This window comes from Sphaeramia orbicularis, chromosome 17 (assembly GCF_902148855.1).
Source record: "Sphaeramia orbicularis chromosome 17, fSphaOr1.1, whole genome shotgun sequence".
Lineage (NCBI taxonomy): Eukaryota > Metazoa > Chordata > Actinopteri > Kurtiformes > Apogonidae > Sphaeramia > Sphaeramia orbicularis.
In genome coordinates this window covers 44,900,725-44,919,818 of record NC_043973.1, presented here as the reverse complement: position 1 = coordinate 44,919,818, position 19,094 = coordinate 44,900,725, and the positions used below count along the sequence as shown (strand labels likewise).

The 19,094-nt window shown below is 37.6% G+C and overlaps 1 protein-coding gene across 1 annotated transcript in view; it reads right to left on the bottom strand.

Moving 5' to 3' along the window:
- ctnnd2b (catenin (cadherin-associated protein), delta 2b) overlaps positions 1-19,094 on the bottom strand; it is a 595,920-nt gene that overhangs the window by 218,596 nt on the left and 358,230 nt on the right. The window contains exon 13 of the mRNA XM_030159817.1: positions 12,499-12,631. Coding sequence (XP_030015677.1) covers positions 12,499-12,631 — 133 coding nt within the window. The remainder of the gene's footprint in view (positions 1-12,498; positions 12,632-19,094) is intronic.

The following is a 19,094-nucleotide window of genomic DNA, read 5'->3' as shown; positions in this document are numbered from 1 at the left end:
GAAAAACCTTAAAAACCATGAACTTGAACATTCTTAAGAAAAATAAGTGCAATTTAAACAATGTTATTCCTCAGTTTATCATTTTAACATGTACATTACAGCTTATATATCACAGTGGATCTACAAATACACAAAACATTTAATAAGAAGCAGAATATTGGTAAAACTGTACTTAAGTATAGAATGACATTTAGATGACGACCAGGCTTAGAACCTGCAGCAGCTAATGTAGATCTAACACTCCTTTAACTACACCTTTATGAGCCTTTAAATGCATATTTGACCATAAAGAATAGATAGATAGATAGATAGATAGATAGATAGATAGATAGATAGATAGATAGATAGATAGATAGATAGATAGATAGATAGATAGATAGATAGATAGATAGATAGATAGATAGATAGATAGAGAGAGAGAGAGAGAGAGAGAGAGAGGTGGGTGGGAGGGAGGGAGGGAGGGGGTTGAGGGGTGAACGGATGGACGGATGGATGGATGAATCAAGGTTAGAGAAGATACTATATTTAGTGTCTTACCCATAGATAGATAGATAGATAGAGAGAGAGAGAGAGAGAGAGAGAGAGAGAGGTGGGTGAGTGGACAGACAGTCGGATGGACGGATGAGTGGGTGGATGATAGATAGATAGATAGATAGATAGATAGATAGATAGATAGATAGATAGATAGATAGATAGATAGATAGATAGATAGATAGATAGATAGATAGATAGATAGATAGATAGATAGATAGATAGAAAAAGACAAGTTGTTGAGAAAACGTGTTTTTTCTTGTTCCTTTAAAGTCCATTTGACCCAGTTTGTCAGTGTTTTTGTCACTGGGTCAAAGCGGCGTTGTATTGAATAAGTCAGTGTTTGGAACTTTGTACAGTTTGGATCAAATCCAGTCCCAGTATTCATCGTGTTTGGGCTAAATAAAGACCAGAAATTTCTCTTTTGTCCCAGTTGTAAGACAAAGTTTAAACACCACACTCAGGCATTAAAAACACAGTACAACAGATAAAAACCAAACACGACCAGATCCGTTAAATTCTTCTCAGTCCCCATCCTTAGTCCTACTTGGAGATGAAATGTTGGTCATCACCTTCTATCTAAAGTATAAGCAGTGGACAGAGTGGCACTAATGTAGCATCCACTTAAATGTCACCCTCTCCTCTTTCTGTGTCGTTCAGCCTCCGTGCGTTCGCCTGCAGCCCTCCCTGCTTTGGTCCGTCTAGACAAAAGGGAAATGTAGGCCAGACTGCCTGTTCACTGTAAAAACAAAAGACATTCGAGCAGAGATCGTACAGAGACAAGGCGCTCCCGCTCTCTGCCAAGTGTCTTATTAACGGTGTCCGTGGAGCCTCAAAATCAAGGAGGGGTCAACATGAAAAACTGGGGGTGAATCAACCCTCCGCCCAGGTTTGAGCTTTTAAAACAACACGCTTTGTCATGAAATTATCATTCTGCAATTCTAATTGAACCGACTTCAAAAACACCCAAACATCGCAGCCAGAGGCATAATTAAAGCTGCAGCAAGAATTATATAATTACCTTTGAGCGTATTATAATTTAAGTCTGAGACAAAAGCAGAATCTAGATCTAAACTATAATGAAGTCGTTGATGAGGGTTAAATATGTCACTGATGGCTGGAGTTATTGATTTGTGCTCTGCTAACGCTAACGCAGAATAAATAGTTTCTGTTTTGATTAAAATTCTGCCTACACAACTTTGTTTTTTTCAAAATCTCTCTGTCCACATGACAAACTGGTTCAAACTGGTCCAAATTACATTGGCCCTGAAGGGCAAACCACTTTCGCTTGGACGCCATTCCCACAATGCCGTTTATGCTTACTGTGTTTATGATGGAGTCATCTTCGAAGTTGTTCAACATGAGGGAAGTGATTCAGGTGCGAAAGCAATTAGTGATAATTAGGCTATCACTGGGGTTTTACAAATTTGAAAAAAAAATTGTGATGAAAGTCAAACGCTGCTTTAACATATTGTATTGTATCAGTGGCGATTTCTCATTGACTACAAGGGAAGCTCGGCTTCCCCTAAAATTACGAAAATTAAATGGTTAAATATGTACGTTTGTGTTGACATTTCATTGACTACAAATGTGTTAGAACACATTCATCTCACAGACGAGTTTGTTCAGAATCAGCTTTATCACAAATCATCAGACGCGATGTTGTTCACTTCTCATACATTCCCGTTGCGCTGTTTTCTCCTCCATCTCTGCTCAGTGCATTTGTCCGTAGACGCTCAGCGTCCATGCACTTCAATGGGACTGAGTGGAACAGTTTTTTTCATTGCCTCAAAACTGGACGGTAATTGGATAAATGCCACGATATTGTCCCGCCCCCGGACGCCGGGCGTCTCTGGGGGTGAATGGAGCTGTGGGCGGAGCTCGGCCGGGCTGGATACCAGAATTCCACGTGCTGATTGGAGGATCAGTCGAAAGGCTGAATCCCGTTTGATTGACAGCTAGTTTCAGATCTACTCCTTCACTGACACAGTTCAGTTTAATACCGTCGCACATTCTGCTGTGAAATCAAGAGAGAAACCACTATGACATTACTCGTTCATTTCTTGCACTGTAAATAAAACACACTCATTGGACTTCCTTGTTTCAATTTAACATAATTTCAGTGTTTTCTTGTTTCAGTTCCATAATTTAATCATTTCTTGTTTGAGTTTAATATCGTTTTGTAGATAGTTAAATCAATCAAACTGTCGGCTAGGTCGGAGTGAAAGGAGCATCTGTTCAAAAAGGCTGAAGTCTAACACCCACAACACAATGGGCCAAGGCCGTCTGAGCAGCCCAGCTCTGCTGGACATTCAGAGGACACTGGTCTAGTCCCTGGAAAAGACGCCTACTTGGTACGATAAGGTCACTGAGCATTTTCTTAAAAAGGAACGGAGGGCCGAATGTATGTTTAAATAACCTGACAATTTTTTTTATGCAAGCCGATAGTGAGCTTCTCCTGTCTGAAAGACGAGCAGCTGCCACTGTATAGTATTGTATCATATATCATATTTTACCTTATCTTATTGCATCTTATCGTATCTTATCTTAACTTATCGTATTGTATTGTATCACACTGTAACTTAACATAACTTAATATAATATAATATCTTATCTTATGTCTGGGTTGTCGAGGTGTATTCTTTATATTCTATAACTCTCGCTGTAACACCAGTACATGCATTAATCTCCACATCAGACACAAATGACCACCTACTGCAGGTCATACTCTGATTCATACACCTGGATTTGATGTTTCAGGTGCAGCTTCATTTCCCAAAGTAACAACATGCACACACAAATCAGAGTGTGATGTCATAGTGGCTTTGTTTTCTGCACAGATACACACAAAATGGAGTTTTTAATGAATAAAGGCCATAACACGTCTGTATCTGTGTGTGTGTGACCCTAAAGACCAGTGTGCTGGATCGTATTGAGTTTTCCCGTCTCAGTAGCCGTGGGTTCCTCACAGATCGATACCTCAGGTTCGATCTCGTCGTTTCCAAAGCAGAGGTGCTGGAGATAGGACCGACGGGAACTGATGCTGTAACATCTGGATACAATGCACTGCAGGTCATACACTGATTTATACAACTGGAACTGTTTCAGCTGCAGAGAGCGGCAACATACAAACACGGATCAGGGTGAGACGCCCAAGGTTTTGTATCGCTCTTTTGTTTTTAAAAATCTCACTTTTACGACCCTGGATGCAAGGCTGAAACAGAGAAAAATATGTGATTTGCAACATGTGGACCGAGCATTAGACAGAGTGTAGAGAGAAGCAGTAGACGGGTGTGTATTTTATATTTTTACGGTGTTTTATTATGGTGTTTGATACTTTTGTGTCAGTCCCCAGATTATTTTTTCTCTCTATTTAACCTTGCTTAAGTGATTTATCTCCATTTATTTTAAAATTATCCTCTTTATTTTGAGTTTTTTTGTGTACATCATGCATTTTCCTGTATTTAATTCACTGGTCATGTAGATGTTCAATACATTTCAGAGTAAATTAAAAGATTATTAAAACAAAACAGGAAACTGAAGAAAAAGTGACTTTTTTTTTTTTTGTAAAGATATCATTAACTGTTCACTTTGTATTATAAGTCGTGATGTGCTTTTACTGTTAATGTTTTTAGCTTTTATGTTTTATTGTTTTATTGTGATTGATTTTATATCTGTACAGCACTTTGACTGAAAGCGCTTTACAAATAAATTATTATTATTATTATTATTATCATTATTATTATTATTATTATAACTGAATGTAAAATCAAGTGTCTCCTCCCACTGTCATTTATCAAACTCCATCAGGGTGCTTGCTTTTTATCCAAATTCCAGACTTTTTCATAACTGCAATTTCGTCCCCCAGACCTTGACTTTATGTACTTTTATACTTGTGTGCCTACTTTTTTGGTTGAGCTCATACCTGCTGTGTGTAGTAGAAAAGTTCATTTTAATGACTGTATGAATGAATGAATGAATGCATAATTGGCAGTAAATTATGTTTTACTGACTGAAACTTTTTCAAAACACATGTAAATCAGAAAAGTGCAAAAAAATCACAAAAACAAGTTTCATTAGAATCATTCCAGTACCGACCGGTTAGTGAAATCACATCAAGTTTTTTTTAAATACATTTTCCCCATGTGTTTCTTATTTTACAAGATTATGTGCCTTTGAACAGACTCTAAAATTCGACTATGGGAGAAACTTTTTTTCCATACTTTATTAAGACTTTCACACAAAATTCCAGACATTTCAAGGTCTAGAAACTAGTGTTTCAAAATTTCATAGTTTTTAAGACTTTTAAGACCTGCACAAGCACCCTGTGCATGGACTTTACTGGTGAATTAACCCTGTAAAGCCTGAACTATTAAATCATATTAAATCACTGACAGAAAATTCCAGTTCTTTGAAACTGGAGCCTTTATTGGTCCTTCTGAGCAACCAAAAAAAAAAAAAAAGTTTTTCAAATATAAATTTCCATGTCTGAGTTTCAATTTTGTATCATATTTGATACATCAGGTTTCAATGCTCAAATATTATTTCTGAACAAACAAAAACATAATATAACAAAAACATGTCTAACAAATTGGTAATTCCAATTCCTTTTCCAAATTGTCAAAGTTCTTCCTCCTTCCTCATTAATGACAGTCTTGTAGTGTCACTGGAAAGGCCTCTGGTGAATGAATTCCTCCCCCTGGTGGATTATCTGTGTATTGCATGTATCTAATTGTATACATCAGGTTTTCCAAGAAAAAAAATATCACACTGATCATGCAGAGGGCTTCAAAACTCATGTATCAAATATGATACGTTTGGTGTTATAGGGTTAATGTTGCAGAAGATGACGGTGTTTCCATGGTAACTATGGAGCCTCTGAATGTCCAAATAGTTCATATCTGATGGCCATGAAAAGATGAATAACTGCATTTTATCTCAATTATTTACATGCATTGATAGATTTAGTGAATCAACTTGTATTAAACAGTTTAGATCAGTAGATAGTTTAGGTTGTTAGTGGCTGTTTTGGTCTTTATGGGTTTATCAATTTGACCTTGAATCATAAACTTGTCTGTCGTTACATAAAAGCCTGTTGAAACCAAAACTAAATGTTGGGCTTTTCACTCCGATCACAGTGTGTCTGTATCGAATGTGTCAAGTTCAAATAAGAAAAAAAAAAGTCGTGTGATCTTGTTTTGTTTTTTTTGCAGTGTCACTAATCACCCTGTGTCTTGTCTTCTGCTTTTGTTCCCCTCAGGACAAGGTCTTCTGTCCCAAAGCGCCCCGCAGCTCAACAGCCAGGATGCCTATGCAGCGGTCGGTTACCATAGTAACCAAGGCCTGGCACTGGGTGAATCCATCACCGGTCGCGGTGGGCAGGTCGGAGGAGCCGTTCACAGCTACAACCAGGTACGAACATATGTGACAGTAAATGGGTGCTTGTATGAAACTGGTCCCAAAACTAGAACATGGGGCTAAAAATTCAAACCAGATGTAGACTAATGTTATGAAGGAAGTTTGGAAGCACTTTGGGTCTGTTTTAAAAATAAATACTTACTGAGATAAAAGAGAAACTATTTTTCAGATAAAAAACATTTTTATATTATTTTACATTACTTTAAAACAAAAATCTGCATGTAACACAGTCAAAAGGACACTAATATTTTTTTTTTAATCTCTCTTTATTCTCTCACAGGTACATTTTGGGAATTGAACTAATTATGCAAGGCAGAGTGCTTCACAAAAATGACCGCTGTTGCAAAATCATTTGCGATTTATACATGTTTAAATGGGCAGGTTCTGCATGTAACACAAGTGGAGACGATAAGGTTCCACACAAAACCTGGAATGAGACTGAGATTCATGAAAAACCCACATGTCTGGATTAGAAAAACCACTAGGATGGACACATTTAACACAGTGTCTTTATTTCTAGTCTATACAAGACCATTGACACCTTGGCATTGACACGTAGGTAGCTTTTCATGTCTCAATTTTGGTCCTATTTTTGGCCCCAATATTTGATTAAAAATTCATTAATTATGGGACGGCTCAGAGCAAGAGTATATTTTTTTTAGCATTTATTTGAGGTCATCATTAGGTACATCCTAGGGGCAAATATGTCTACATTTCTCTTTTATTATTGGGTTTAAAAAGCAGATACCAAAATGAACCCAGTTTCATTGAAGCACCCAATTTAGGCCGGCAACTAATGAGTATATCTAGTTAATCTGCTGTTGTTTATTGTTGTTCATAAGGTTTTCGTCAGTGTTGTCCTCAAATATGACACAAACATGCAACACTACTAGTCTTACAGTGGAAACACCCCCCCCCCCCCCCCTTTTCTATCTATTGGTGTCTGGTCTATAATTCAGCCGTGCAGCCCTCTCTCCGCAGGGCAAAAACAATTTGGCCTGTGGGTTGTAGTTTTGTCAGCTCTAAATAGTCCTGCGCGTCACTCTCTACACAGTTTCAACATCAGTCATGGGTTTTTGCTGCCGTTCCCTGTCTCGCTCCGTCTGCGGGCTGATTGCTGTTTGAGGAACTTTGTTTGCCCTCAAATCCATCGTCTCCATGGGGATTAATAAAAGCGAATTGGACTGAATTGAGTTGACATTGAGGAGACAGACGGAACGGTTTTTCTCCGAGACACTGATTGATGACGGCTCTGAAGGACAGAGCAGACTGCAGGGCCGTAGTCGGAGTCGGGTTAAGTGTGCGTAATGAGGAGTTAATACCGTTTAATATGGACTTTTGTGGCGCTCAGACGGATGTACGCATGGGACAGCGTTCCCACTGAATAAAGATGTGACACACTCAATAACCATATGCTTTACTTCTTATAGCTCCAGCTCTTTTTTTACTGTGAATCCACTTTCAGACATGGATGTCTTTTAGTGAATGAAATGTCTCTATTATATGCATGTCTGACTAAACCCCCGGGCCACTTCTGGACCCAAGACTTACCTAAGACCAAGGATGTTGAACTCATTTTCTTTCAGGGAACACAGTCAGCCCAATATGATCCCCTGTGGACCACTAAAGTAACAGCTTAATAACCTTATAAATAATGACTCCAAACTTTCTTTTTGTTTTAGTGCAAAAATGTGCCAAGTATCCGAACAAAAAACATGCAAATAACCTGAAAAAACTTATCAAAACTCAACTTATCATTCATCCCTGTATTATTTACTCTCCATAGACCTATAAATACTCTTTCTAGGTTACAATAGCTTGACTCTAAAATATTGAGACTGCATGTTTTATTGTGTGACCTTCAAAAATCTTCAGTGTCATTTTTGCACTTTGTAAATATGTTCTTCTATGAAACTGGTCCTAAAAACAGGACACGTTAGCTCAAAATTCAAACCAGATGCAAACTAATGTTATGAAGCAAGTTTGGAAGCACTTTGGGTCTATTTTGAAAATAAATAGTTACTGAGATCAAAGAGAAACTATTTTTCAGATAAAACACATTTTTAGATTATTTTACATTCTATTTAATACAAAAATTCGCACGTAACATGGTAACAAGGACACAAAAATTACGTGCCACTATTTTTTTTTAAAATATCTTTTTATTCTCTCACAGGAACATTTTGGGAACTGAACTAATCATTCAAGTCAGAGTCTTTCACAAAAATGACCGCTGTTGCAAAATCTTTCGTGATTTTTATGCATTCAGCTGGGCAGGTTCTGCATGTAACGCAAGAGGACACGATGGGTTCCACACAAAATCTGGAATGAAACTGAGATTCATGAAAAACCCACATGTCCGGATTAGAAAAACCACTAGGATGGACACATTTAACACAGTGTCTTTATTTCTAGTCTATATAAGACCATTTACAGCCATGTTTTCAGATCTCATGCACTGACACCTAGGTAGAGTTTTTCTGTCCCGATTTTGGTCCTATTTTTGGCCCCAATATTTTATTAAAAATTCATTAATTTGGGATGGCTCAGAGCAAGAGCATAATTTTTTTGCATTTATCTGAGGTCATCGTTAGGTCCATCCTGGGGGGGGGGGGGGATAGGTCTAAATTTAACTTTTATTATTGAGTCTAAAAAGCTGGAAAAGTACCAGATACCAAAATGAACCCAGTTTCATAGAAACACCCAAATTCATCCCACAGGCCAGATTAGAACCTTTGGTGGTCCCATTTCGGCCCACGAACCGCAAGTTTGATATCCTTGCAATAACAATTTCACATAATTCATTGCTTCTTTTAGCGTCATGAACCCTCTGTCAGACATGGATCTCTTTTAGTAAATGAAATGTCTTTAATATATGCATGTCTGACTAAGCCCCCGGGCCTCTTCAGGACCCGAGACTTACCTAAGACCATTTATATAACCTTCAAACACTGCAGTCTCAGCTCCCAGGTAATAATGGCCTCTATATTCACACCATATACAGAATATATGAATACATATACATAGTGTCTTGCTGATTACTGGCTGCCTGGAAGTTAATACCAACATAAGTCATTAGCGAAGAACTGAAACTCAGTCTACGGTTCTGTTGGAGCTGAATTGTTCAGAAACGGATATTTAAGTGTTTCTGAAAATGCACCGTGCTTTCTCCTTGTTCCTCTAATCTGTGCGTCTGCACTCCTTATTCTGTCAGGCAGCTCATATTGATCAGACTTGAAACTTTCGGTGCAACTTTTCCCCCCTACCGAGTCAAACTCCACTTGACGCTTGATTCTGAAAAGTTAAAAACAGGCGAAGATGTAGGAGATCATGTGGATGTGTTCAGGTTCATCCATAAAACAGAGAATCACAAGACACTTATGTAAAAACCACATGGGGCTCTGAAAGGATCAAGTTGAGTTTTGGTTCTGGTTTAACCCATAAAGACCCAAACATCCACTGATGACCAAAAGCATCTACTGATCTAAAATGTTTAAACCATAAAGACCCAGTGCTAGTTTGTGTCACTTCCCAAATTAAATTTTCTCTTTATTTAACCATTTATTATAATATCATCGTCTGTATTTTGTGGGGGTTTTTTTTTAGTGAAAATCAGGTATTTTCATATATTTAATGTACTTTCTCAGCAGTCCCCAGGGGGCGTTGGGACACCGACGGGGGGCGTTTGGAACGCGACAGCTGAGAGGGGGTTGCTGTGACCGAAATGGGGGGGTGTTAGTATCAACAACAAACAGCATGTTATGCCTCCCCCCACTCCTCCGCAATAAGGTACGTCATGGCACTGACTGAGCTATATACACCCCCTGGTCTTTGGTGCTAACATGTGTTGCACCCCCCCCCCCCCCCCCCCCCCATAATGATGTCATTCATTCAGACTAATTCATAAGAGTGTATTTCCAGCTGAAAAAAAAATATTTTACTGCATACACTGAAAAAAATAGTGTGTGTTATTTACTTAGGAAAGTATTTGGACTTAGAGTTGTAAGTAAATTCTACAAGGGCGATCATCAACTAAACTTTACTTGCAGATATATGTTTATTTTATGGCAAACCTCAGGTAATTTACGGATGATTATTAATATGGTCATTGAATTTGACTTTCTCTTTCTTTGTAAGTTTTACTTAGACTCTGACTGCTTCAAACTGAAAAATGCTAATGCTAATGCACCTAAAGCTAATGGCTTTTCAAGGTCATTTTAAATACTGTGACGTTTTGGTAGAAGAAGGTTACGGGAGAGCGAACATTGGTCACACTTCTCGGATCCTAATACACCACACACTTATGAAAAGGTAGTGGTATTTATTTTCATTAAAGAACATGTGTATGAAACAGCATAGACTGTCTGACAGCAGCACAGAGCGTTCAGTCATGGTGTCAAACTGAAATATTCCTTCCACCCAGATACTCAGATAGTTCAGTACAGTTAGTAGTACTGTAGTACAGTTCACTCAGATACTCTCCTCTATAGGCAGAACATGAGTCATAGAACTACAGAACACAGAACAGCTACTTGCTTTTAACGAATATTTACAATTTACAACAGTAGCGCACGGTCACATGACTCAGTGATGCTGTAAACTACGTGAGTCACATGACTCCATTACGATCAGTGTGGCACGCTACAATACTTTTTCTAACTTTTATTAATGGACAATATACAGGGTGGGGAAGCAAAATTTACAATGAACATTTAGTTGTTTTTTCTCAGCAGGCACTACGTCAATTGTTTTGAAACCAAACATATATTGATGTCATAATCATACCTAACACTATTATCCATACCTTTTCAGAAACTTTTGCCCATATGAGTAATCAGGAAAGCAAACGTCAAAGAGTGTGTGATTTGCTGAATGCACTCGTCACACCAAAGGAGATTTCAAAAATAGTTGGAGTGTCCATAAAGACTGTTTATAATGGAAAGAAGAGAATGACTATGAGCAAAACTATTACGAGAAAGTCTGGAAGATACTATTAAAGAAGAATGGGAGAAGTTGTCACCTAAATATCTGAGGAACACTTGCGCAAGTTTCAGGAAGCGTGTGAAGGCAGTTATTGAGAAAGAAGGAGGACACATAGAATAAAAACATTTTCTATTATGTCAATTTTCTTGTGGCAAATAAATTCTCATGACTTTCAATAAACTAATTGGTCATACACTGTCTTTCAATCCCTGCCTCAAAATATTGTAAATTTTGCTTCCCCACCCTGTATAAGTAACATTTACACAACATTTGACATATTTTTTTCTGCAGTTTAAATTGCCTATTAAAACTTACTTGGTATTTCTAGGTTTGTTTGTAATGACTATACCCTTTGAATATTATGTGAAAATACATAATACAACTTCCTCTTCCCACACAGCTTATTTATTACACGAATGACATATTTAGTTTTACTTGAATAATTCCAGTTCTCACTGATACTTACAATTATGCCGCGTTTCCACTACGTGGGACCAGCTCGGCTCGACTCGGTATTCCTGGAGACCGTTTCCATTACAACATACTACCGACTTTACAGTACCTGGACATCATAGCGATGCGGTGCGTTACTTCTGTGTCATTTGTTCAGAGAGTTGCTGATAAACTCGCTCATTGCGTGTTGTCTCGTCTGAATTTTTACGTCAGCCACCAAAGACTGAATCTCCTCGACCGACCATGATGTAGTTTTGGGCTGTTATCACGTGGATTAATGTAATATTTACTGTCCACTTCTGCATCTGTGTTTTGTAAAACGGCGGGTCACAGAGAAAACTGTCTGACCAATCAGTGGTCTGCAGTGTGTACACGTCACGGTTTAGTATCTGGTCCCGAGTCCTGGAACCTCGGCGGAGGTGATACCAAAAAAGTAGTACCGGGTACCAGGTTCCAGGTCCTTTTTCGTAATGGAAACACAAAAAGGCCGAGCCGAGTCAAGCCGATACCACACAGTGGAAACGGGGCATCAGAAATAAAAATGGGTACTGTTAACCTAATAAATATTACTACACTTGTTACTACTGTGTTTCTTTTTGTTTCTTTTATTTCAATGTCCTGTGTGAAGCACCTTGAATTGCCTTGTTGCTGAAATGTGCTATACAAATAAACTTGCCTTGTCTTGCCTTACACTAAAAAATTCTTTTTTTGGGGGGGGTAATATCCCTTTAATTTTGTTCAGTGTATCAGCAGAGCTACACGTTCACCCTTTTAGACCCAACCCTTTCACCTCTTTGCTTCTAGAACATTCTCTTCATCATTAGCATGTTCATTGTCTATTTGTCGGGATGTTCATCAATCATTAAAAAAACAGACGCTCCATGAAACACTGAGCAGCAGTTGCCTCATTCTGCACACTGGAGGAAAATAAAAGCAGAAAAATATCCTTTTGTCAGATATAGAAGGTGACTAACTCTGAATAAAAGCCTTAACATGTGTGTGTGTGTGTGTGTGTGTGTGTGTGTATGTGTGTGTGTGAACATAAAGGCCAGTGTTGCGGATGGTATTGGCTTTTGTCGTCTCAGTAGCTGTGGGTTCTTCACAGATCGATACCTCAGATTTGATCTTGTTGTCTCCAAAGCAGAGGTGCTGGAGGTAGGCTGCAGCGTTGGACTGGACCGATGGGAACTGATGCTGCAACATCTGGATCACCTCTGGCAGCTCCGGGTCCCTCCAGCCGAACTCCCTACAAAGACACAACACATAGAAAACCCAGTGTGAGCGCATGTGTGTGTGTCTGTGGTGTGAAAGTGTTACTCTGCAGAGATGTTTCCCACTGTGAACCAGACTCAACAAAAGCTCAAGGGAGGAAAAAACTAAGCAAAGAAAGAGAGAAAGATACTGTTTGAACATCATATTTACTTCCCTCTGAGTTGTTTTTTATTAGTTTTGAGGAAAATAAATGTTTTTGTGGAGCTTTAATTGAGAAAATGAACCAAAACTGCAACATAATGAGCATTTAACATAATTGACTTAATTTATTTTCTTCTTTTACCTGCAGATCAACTGTTTATTTTAAAGACTAGAAAAGAAAACAGATGGGAACTAAACTCAAAACCAAAGCCTTTCAACTCATCTGGTGCAGACTAAGGCCGGCATGGAGTTAGGGTTACTATAAACAAAGGTTGCACACATGACATTTTTTGACTCATACTGTGAGTTTCAAGACCATAAAATTATTTTTCCTCTTAAAGACATGCAAACATGAAAATGGAGTTTTCCAAAATCTCCACTTTGGTTGGAATTTTCAGAAATAATCGTTTTAAGTGACATAAACTAGAGTTTTCATGCAGATAAAATGCAAAAACCAAAGAGGAAATATATGCCTTTTTAGCTGTATACAAGGCACATAACCCCTTAAACCCTGAATTTAAGATAAGGTAAGATAAGATACAATAGAATAAGATAAGATACAATAACATAGGGTAAAACAAGACAAGATAAAATAAGATAAGATACAATAAAATAAGACAAGACAAGATAAGATAAGATAAGATGCAATAAAATAAGACAAGGCGAGATAAGATAAGATAAGATAAGATACAATAAAATAAGATAAGATACAACAAGATAAGACAAGACAAGACAAGACAAGACTAGATAAGATAAGATAAGAAGATAAGATAAGATAAGATAAGATACAATAAGATAAGATAAGATACAACAAGATAAGACAAGACAAGACTAGATAAGATAAGATAAGGTCAGATACAATAAAATAAGATAAGATAAGATAAGATAAGATAAGATAAGATAAGATAAGATAAGATAAGATAAGATACAATTAGACAAGACAAGATAATATAAGATAATATAAGATAAGATACAATAAAATGAGATACAATAAGATAAGACAAAACACAACAAGATAAGATAAGGTTAGGTAAGATTATGACAAGATAAGATCAGATCAGATAAGATAAGATAAGATAAGATAAGACTTTATTTATCCCACCATGCGGAACATGGTGGGATAAACAGTTAACATCAGCAACACACAACACATAAGTGCACAGAAAGACAGGTAGAAAAACAATACATGAGTGAAAAATAAAATATAACGAGAATTAAAAAGAAATTTGGTATTTATATAAATATCTACATAAATTGATATTTAAATATCACTTACATGTTTACATTGTAGTTGCCTATGCAATATTATTACAATATAATATATTCAAGTATATTAATATTAACTAAATTAAGTGGGGATTGTTCATTTGACTACAGCAAATAAAATAGATAGAAATTAGGTATGATGCAAATTTGCAACAACAGGTATAATTGTCAATAGTAAAGGAAAAGTATTAAAACAGAATTTAGGAATTTAAACAATATTAAATTAAATTTACCCTTTTTTTCTTAACCCTTATGAGTCTGAGCCTATTTTGGCCATTTTTGAGTCCTTTTGATTTTGCCTTTATATACTATATAAAGAAATGTTTACTATGCCCATGTTTGGTATCTTTTTTTTTCAGCACAACTTTATCTATCTCATCTGCCTATTATTTTTTCACTTTAACTGACTATATCAACACAAAAGGCCAAAAAAAAACCAAACACAAAAAATATGAAATCCGATTTGAAAAATGTATATAATTTATTGCATAAATAACATAAAGATGCTTAATGAACCTTTTCAAAGACTTTAAAAGTGAATATTGGTTCCAAATATTAGGTATAGAAAATCAAAATTGTAATGAATTCAAACTATTCTCAAATATTTGACATAAAAGCATGGGTGTTTTCTCCGGTTTTTCCGTCATCTCTGGTTGTTTTGCTCTATCAACATCAAATAAAAAGTGGGAGAGTGTTTCAAGTCCACATTTTCGAATGCACTCATCCCCAGTGGTCTACGTGACCGACTTCCGACGCTACGACGTGTTGAAAATGTCATGTGATTCAGTCACGGGGCCGTGACCGTGGACCCCTAAGGGTTAAGAAATTTGTTTTGTTTTTTTTTTTTTTAGATTATTCACAACTTTTCTGTTTGGATAGTTTGTAAATGTAATTCATAATTTAATGGGGATTTTTTGCACTAAAACAACAAGAAAAATGTGGAGTTGTCATTATTTATAGGCTATTACACTTTAGTTGAGATCAAATTGGGCTGAATGTGGAACGACATCCCTGCTTTTCATCCACGCTTTCTCTTCTCCATAGATTTTACTTTCACTGTTTGCTCCGCTTTTAATTTCTTTCTTTGATGTATCTTATTCTTGATGCAGAAACCGCCTGACGTCCCCATGGAGGTAATTTCACTTCAGTCTAATCTGACGTAAACACACACACGCACACACACACTGCACAACACTGTAGGAATCTGCACAGAAGCAAAAACAAACAGTAGATGCCATAAGAGAACTCAATGTGCAGCTTAGCATTAGCTACTGCTGAGCATGTACACACACACACACACACACACACACACACACACACACACACACTTCAGTGCTAATACATCATTTCTACAAACACACTCATTGACTTGCGTTCACACACAACCCGTCATCAAACGCAGAGCAGAAGAGCCAGGATTAGAACGCTTTTGTCTCTAAGTTTCATAACGGGCCAATGGGATAAACTCAGTGTCTGAAAAAATGAGGAAATTGGAGAGAAGGAAAAGAGAATTACTTCAAAGGTTTTGGTTTTTTTTTCGTTCTTTTTTTTAGTTTCCTCGGTTGCGTTGTTTTATGTGTTGCCGTCTGACTGTGTTGCTCGACAACAGTAGCGTGTGTTAACGTAACCAGAGGTGGCGTGACCTTGTGGCGGACACTGTGTGGGCTAATAGGCTGACAAAAAACAGATACGACTACAGTCGCGGAAAAAATTATTAGACCATCAAAAGTCATCAAAAACAATGGTTATGCAATCAAGTACCAACTCCTATTACATTAGAATACATTCACTTTACAGGTTCTATTTAGTGGAAGATTTCTAAAACTATTATATAAATGTACATAAACCAATATATATGTGTAATAACACTTAATCATATACCTTGAAAACATCAGCAAACCGGCACTTTTGTCATTTATTTTCCAATTAATCTTATTAAAATATATAACATTTAGCAAATTTAATGTCTGAAGCAAATCATTCATTCATTCATTCATTTTCTGAACCCGCTTTATCCTCACTAGGGTCACGGGGGTCGCTTGGAGCCTATCCCAGCTACTTTGGGGCGAAGGCGGGGTACACCCTGGACAAGTCACCAGTTCATCACAGGGCTGAACATATAGAGACAAACAATCACTGTCACATTCACACCTATGGGCAATTTAGATTAACCAATTAACCTATTAGTGCATGTGTTTGGATTGTGGGAGGAGCCAGAGTACCCGGAGAGAACCCACGCAGACACGGGGAGAACATGCAAACTCCACACAGAAAGCGACACAGTGGTGCAGTGGTTAGCACTCGTGCCTCACAGCAAGAAGGTCCTGGGTTCGATTCCAACACCAGCTGACAGGGGGGCGGGACCTTTCTGAAGCAAATCATTTCTAAACTAGAAGCACTCGGAGAGCGCAGACCTCCGCCAAGGCTGATCAGTGGCCCCCCCTGTGGGCCCCCCACGCCAAGGAGGTTATGTTTTTGCCAGGGTTTGTTTGTTTGTCTGTCCGTTAGTGTGCAACATAACTCAAAAAGTTATGGACAGATTTTGATGAAATTTTCAGGGTTTGTTGGAAATGGGCCCCCCCCGTGGGCCCCCCCACCCCCGATCACCACCAAAATTTAATCATTTCTTCCTTATCCCATTTCCAACAAACCCTGAAAGTTTCATCCAAATCTGTCCATAACTTTTTGAGTTATGTTGCACACTAACGGACAGACAAACAAACAAACAAACAAACAAACAAACAAACAAACCCTGGCAAAAACATAACCTCCTTGGGGGAGGTAATCAACTCAGAATTGAGTACAATGAACTGATGGTATTAAGTCTAATGATTATACAAAGCAATTGAGATTGCAACAAATTTTAAGTTAAATTAACTTGGCATCTAGTGTGTTGTACTTAAAATAAGGCAGGTATACTCTGTGGATGTTTTTAAAGCAAAGCTCAAGACCCACTTGTTTACTCTGTGTTAAATGTCTTGATTTGCTTTTACTGTTAATGTTTTTAGTTTTTTATGTTTTATTGTGATTGATTTTATATCTGTACAGCACTTTGATTGAAAGCACTTTAAAAATAAATTATTATTATTATTATTATTATTATTATTATTAAAATAGCAATTCCATTCAAATCAAGCATTTAAGTTTAATACACTCAAATTTTCATTACTCATTACTCAAATTTTCTAAGGCAACAGGTTTACTCAAATTTTGTAAAGTAAATTCAACTTATCTGGTCTTACAGTGTACATGTACTGATAGGATTAATGGATCAACAAGTATTATTCATTTTATATCAGTAGATGTCTTTGGTCATCAGTGGATGTTCAGGTCTGTTTTTATAACTTTCCCTCGTGTGTATTTAACTACTGAACTCTTGCATTAACATTTATTTTTTGGCCCATTACTCATTACATACCTACACACCACTGGCCAAAGAATAACACACTTGAAGCCAGAGTGGCACTTTTTGCAGCATTTTGTCGTAATTATTATACTTTAAAAACTCGTCCTGTCTGATTTCCTTCAGACCTTCAAAGTGGGGGCATATATGGAAAAAAAACCCAAGCGCACACACGAGTGGTACTTTACATACAACAAAGAACAGAGTTAACACTTGAATGAATGAAGCGACACAGTCTAATTGTTGGCAGCCTGCAGGCAAACACCCACATGCTCACCAGAGAAAAAAAACAAAAAAAAACAAAAAACATACTCTTCCACGAGAACAGCTTATTATGAGAACAAAAAGAGGACAGGAGCCGTAGATAGTTGAGAAGCAAACACAAACACGCAGGAAAAATAAAAGAAAAGAGAACACACACAGTGACGGAACCAGAGCCTATAAACAGTCGTGGTTACGGAGCGAAAGTAACGCATCAGAGTCGATCTACCTCAAACTGTGGCCTCGGGCTGCGATTCTCCGTAGGCGAAAACACCCACAGACGCATGCAGAATGTACATATTTAACCTAAATGTCACATCCTGCTGCACGTGTCAGCAGCCGACAGACTGAAATCCTGCTTTAACCCCTTTAAGACGCGTGTGTCTGCGGCGCTGCATTCAACTGTCATTCAAATTACCGTAACGTTTTAACCGTTTCAGCTTTTGAGGAAATCCAAACGGCGTCTGAGAGCTGATAAATAACATACAATGGTAGAAGCATGTGCAATACCTGTGGGGGAGGGGTGGAAGTGGGCGGAGCAGAAAGTAGCAGAGTGCAGTCGGTGAGAGACACTAGTTGCTTTTGCATTGGACATCTGCGCAAAACTTTACCGATATTCACTAAATGTCGAAAAAACAGAAGTGCGTAATGTTGGTTTTTCCATTAAATCACAAATGCGATGGTTTGTTTATTTATTATCGCGAGATGACATGAGTAGTCATTCCACAAACATGGCGACAAATGTAAATATGGTGTTGATTTACAGATATATTCATTATTATTATATATTACCCCTCTATCCCGTACTAAATTAAAAAATGATTGGGTTTCCTGGTGTGTCCACACATACTGCAACATTTTTCTTTTAAAACTCTTCTTTTTCACTTGTAACGTCCGTCTACATCCATTTTTTTTAAAAAAATTCACACGACTAGTTGCGGAAAAAGGTCTTTCCATTGCAGTTTTGCGTGATAAACCAATTGCGCTACGCCTGAAAAACCACCTCTTGCCAGCGCAAAAAAATGTAATCGAAAAATGAGGGTTTTGGTGAAATTTTCGTTTTTCTATTAGGTACATTTTTATGCGCAAGTTATATTCGCGCAATTTGAGGGTCAATGGAAAAGCGATTACTTACTACACTTTACACAGTGACCCTCCACCACCCCCATATCACATCATGTATATGTGCAATCATTATGTGAGTATGTAAATATTTCTACATTTTATACTTACATTTTTATACTTTCAACAACATTTATTTCTACCTGCCTTTCTTTTGCACTGGTGTGTTGCATATTGCTGCTGTAAACTGTTACATTTCCCCATGGTGGGATTAATACAGTCTTATCTTACTGCATTTAGCAGC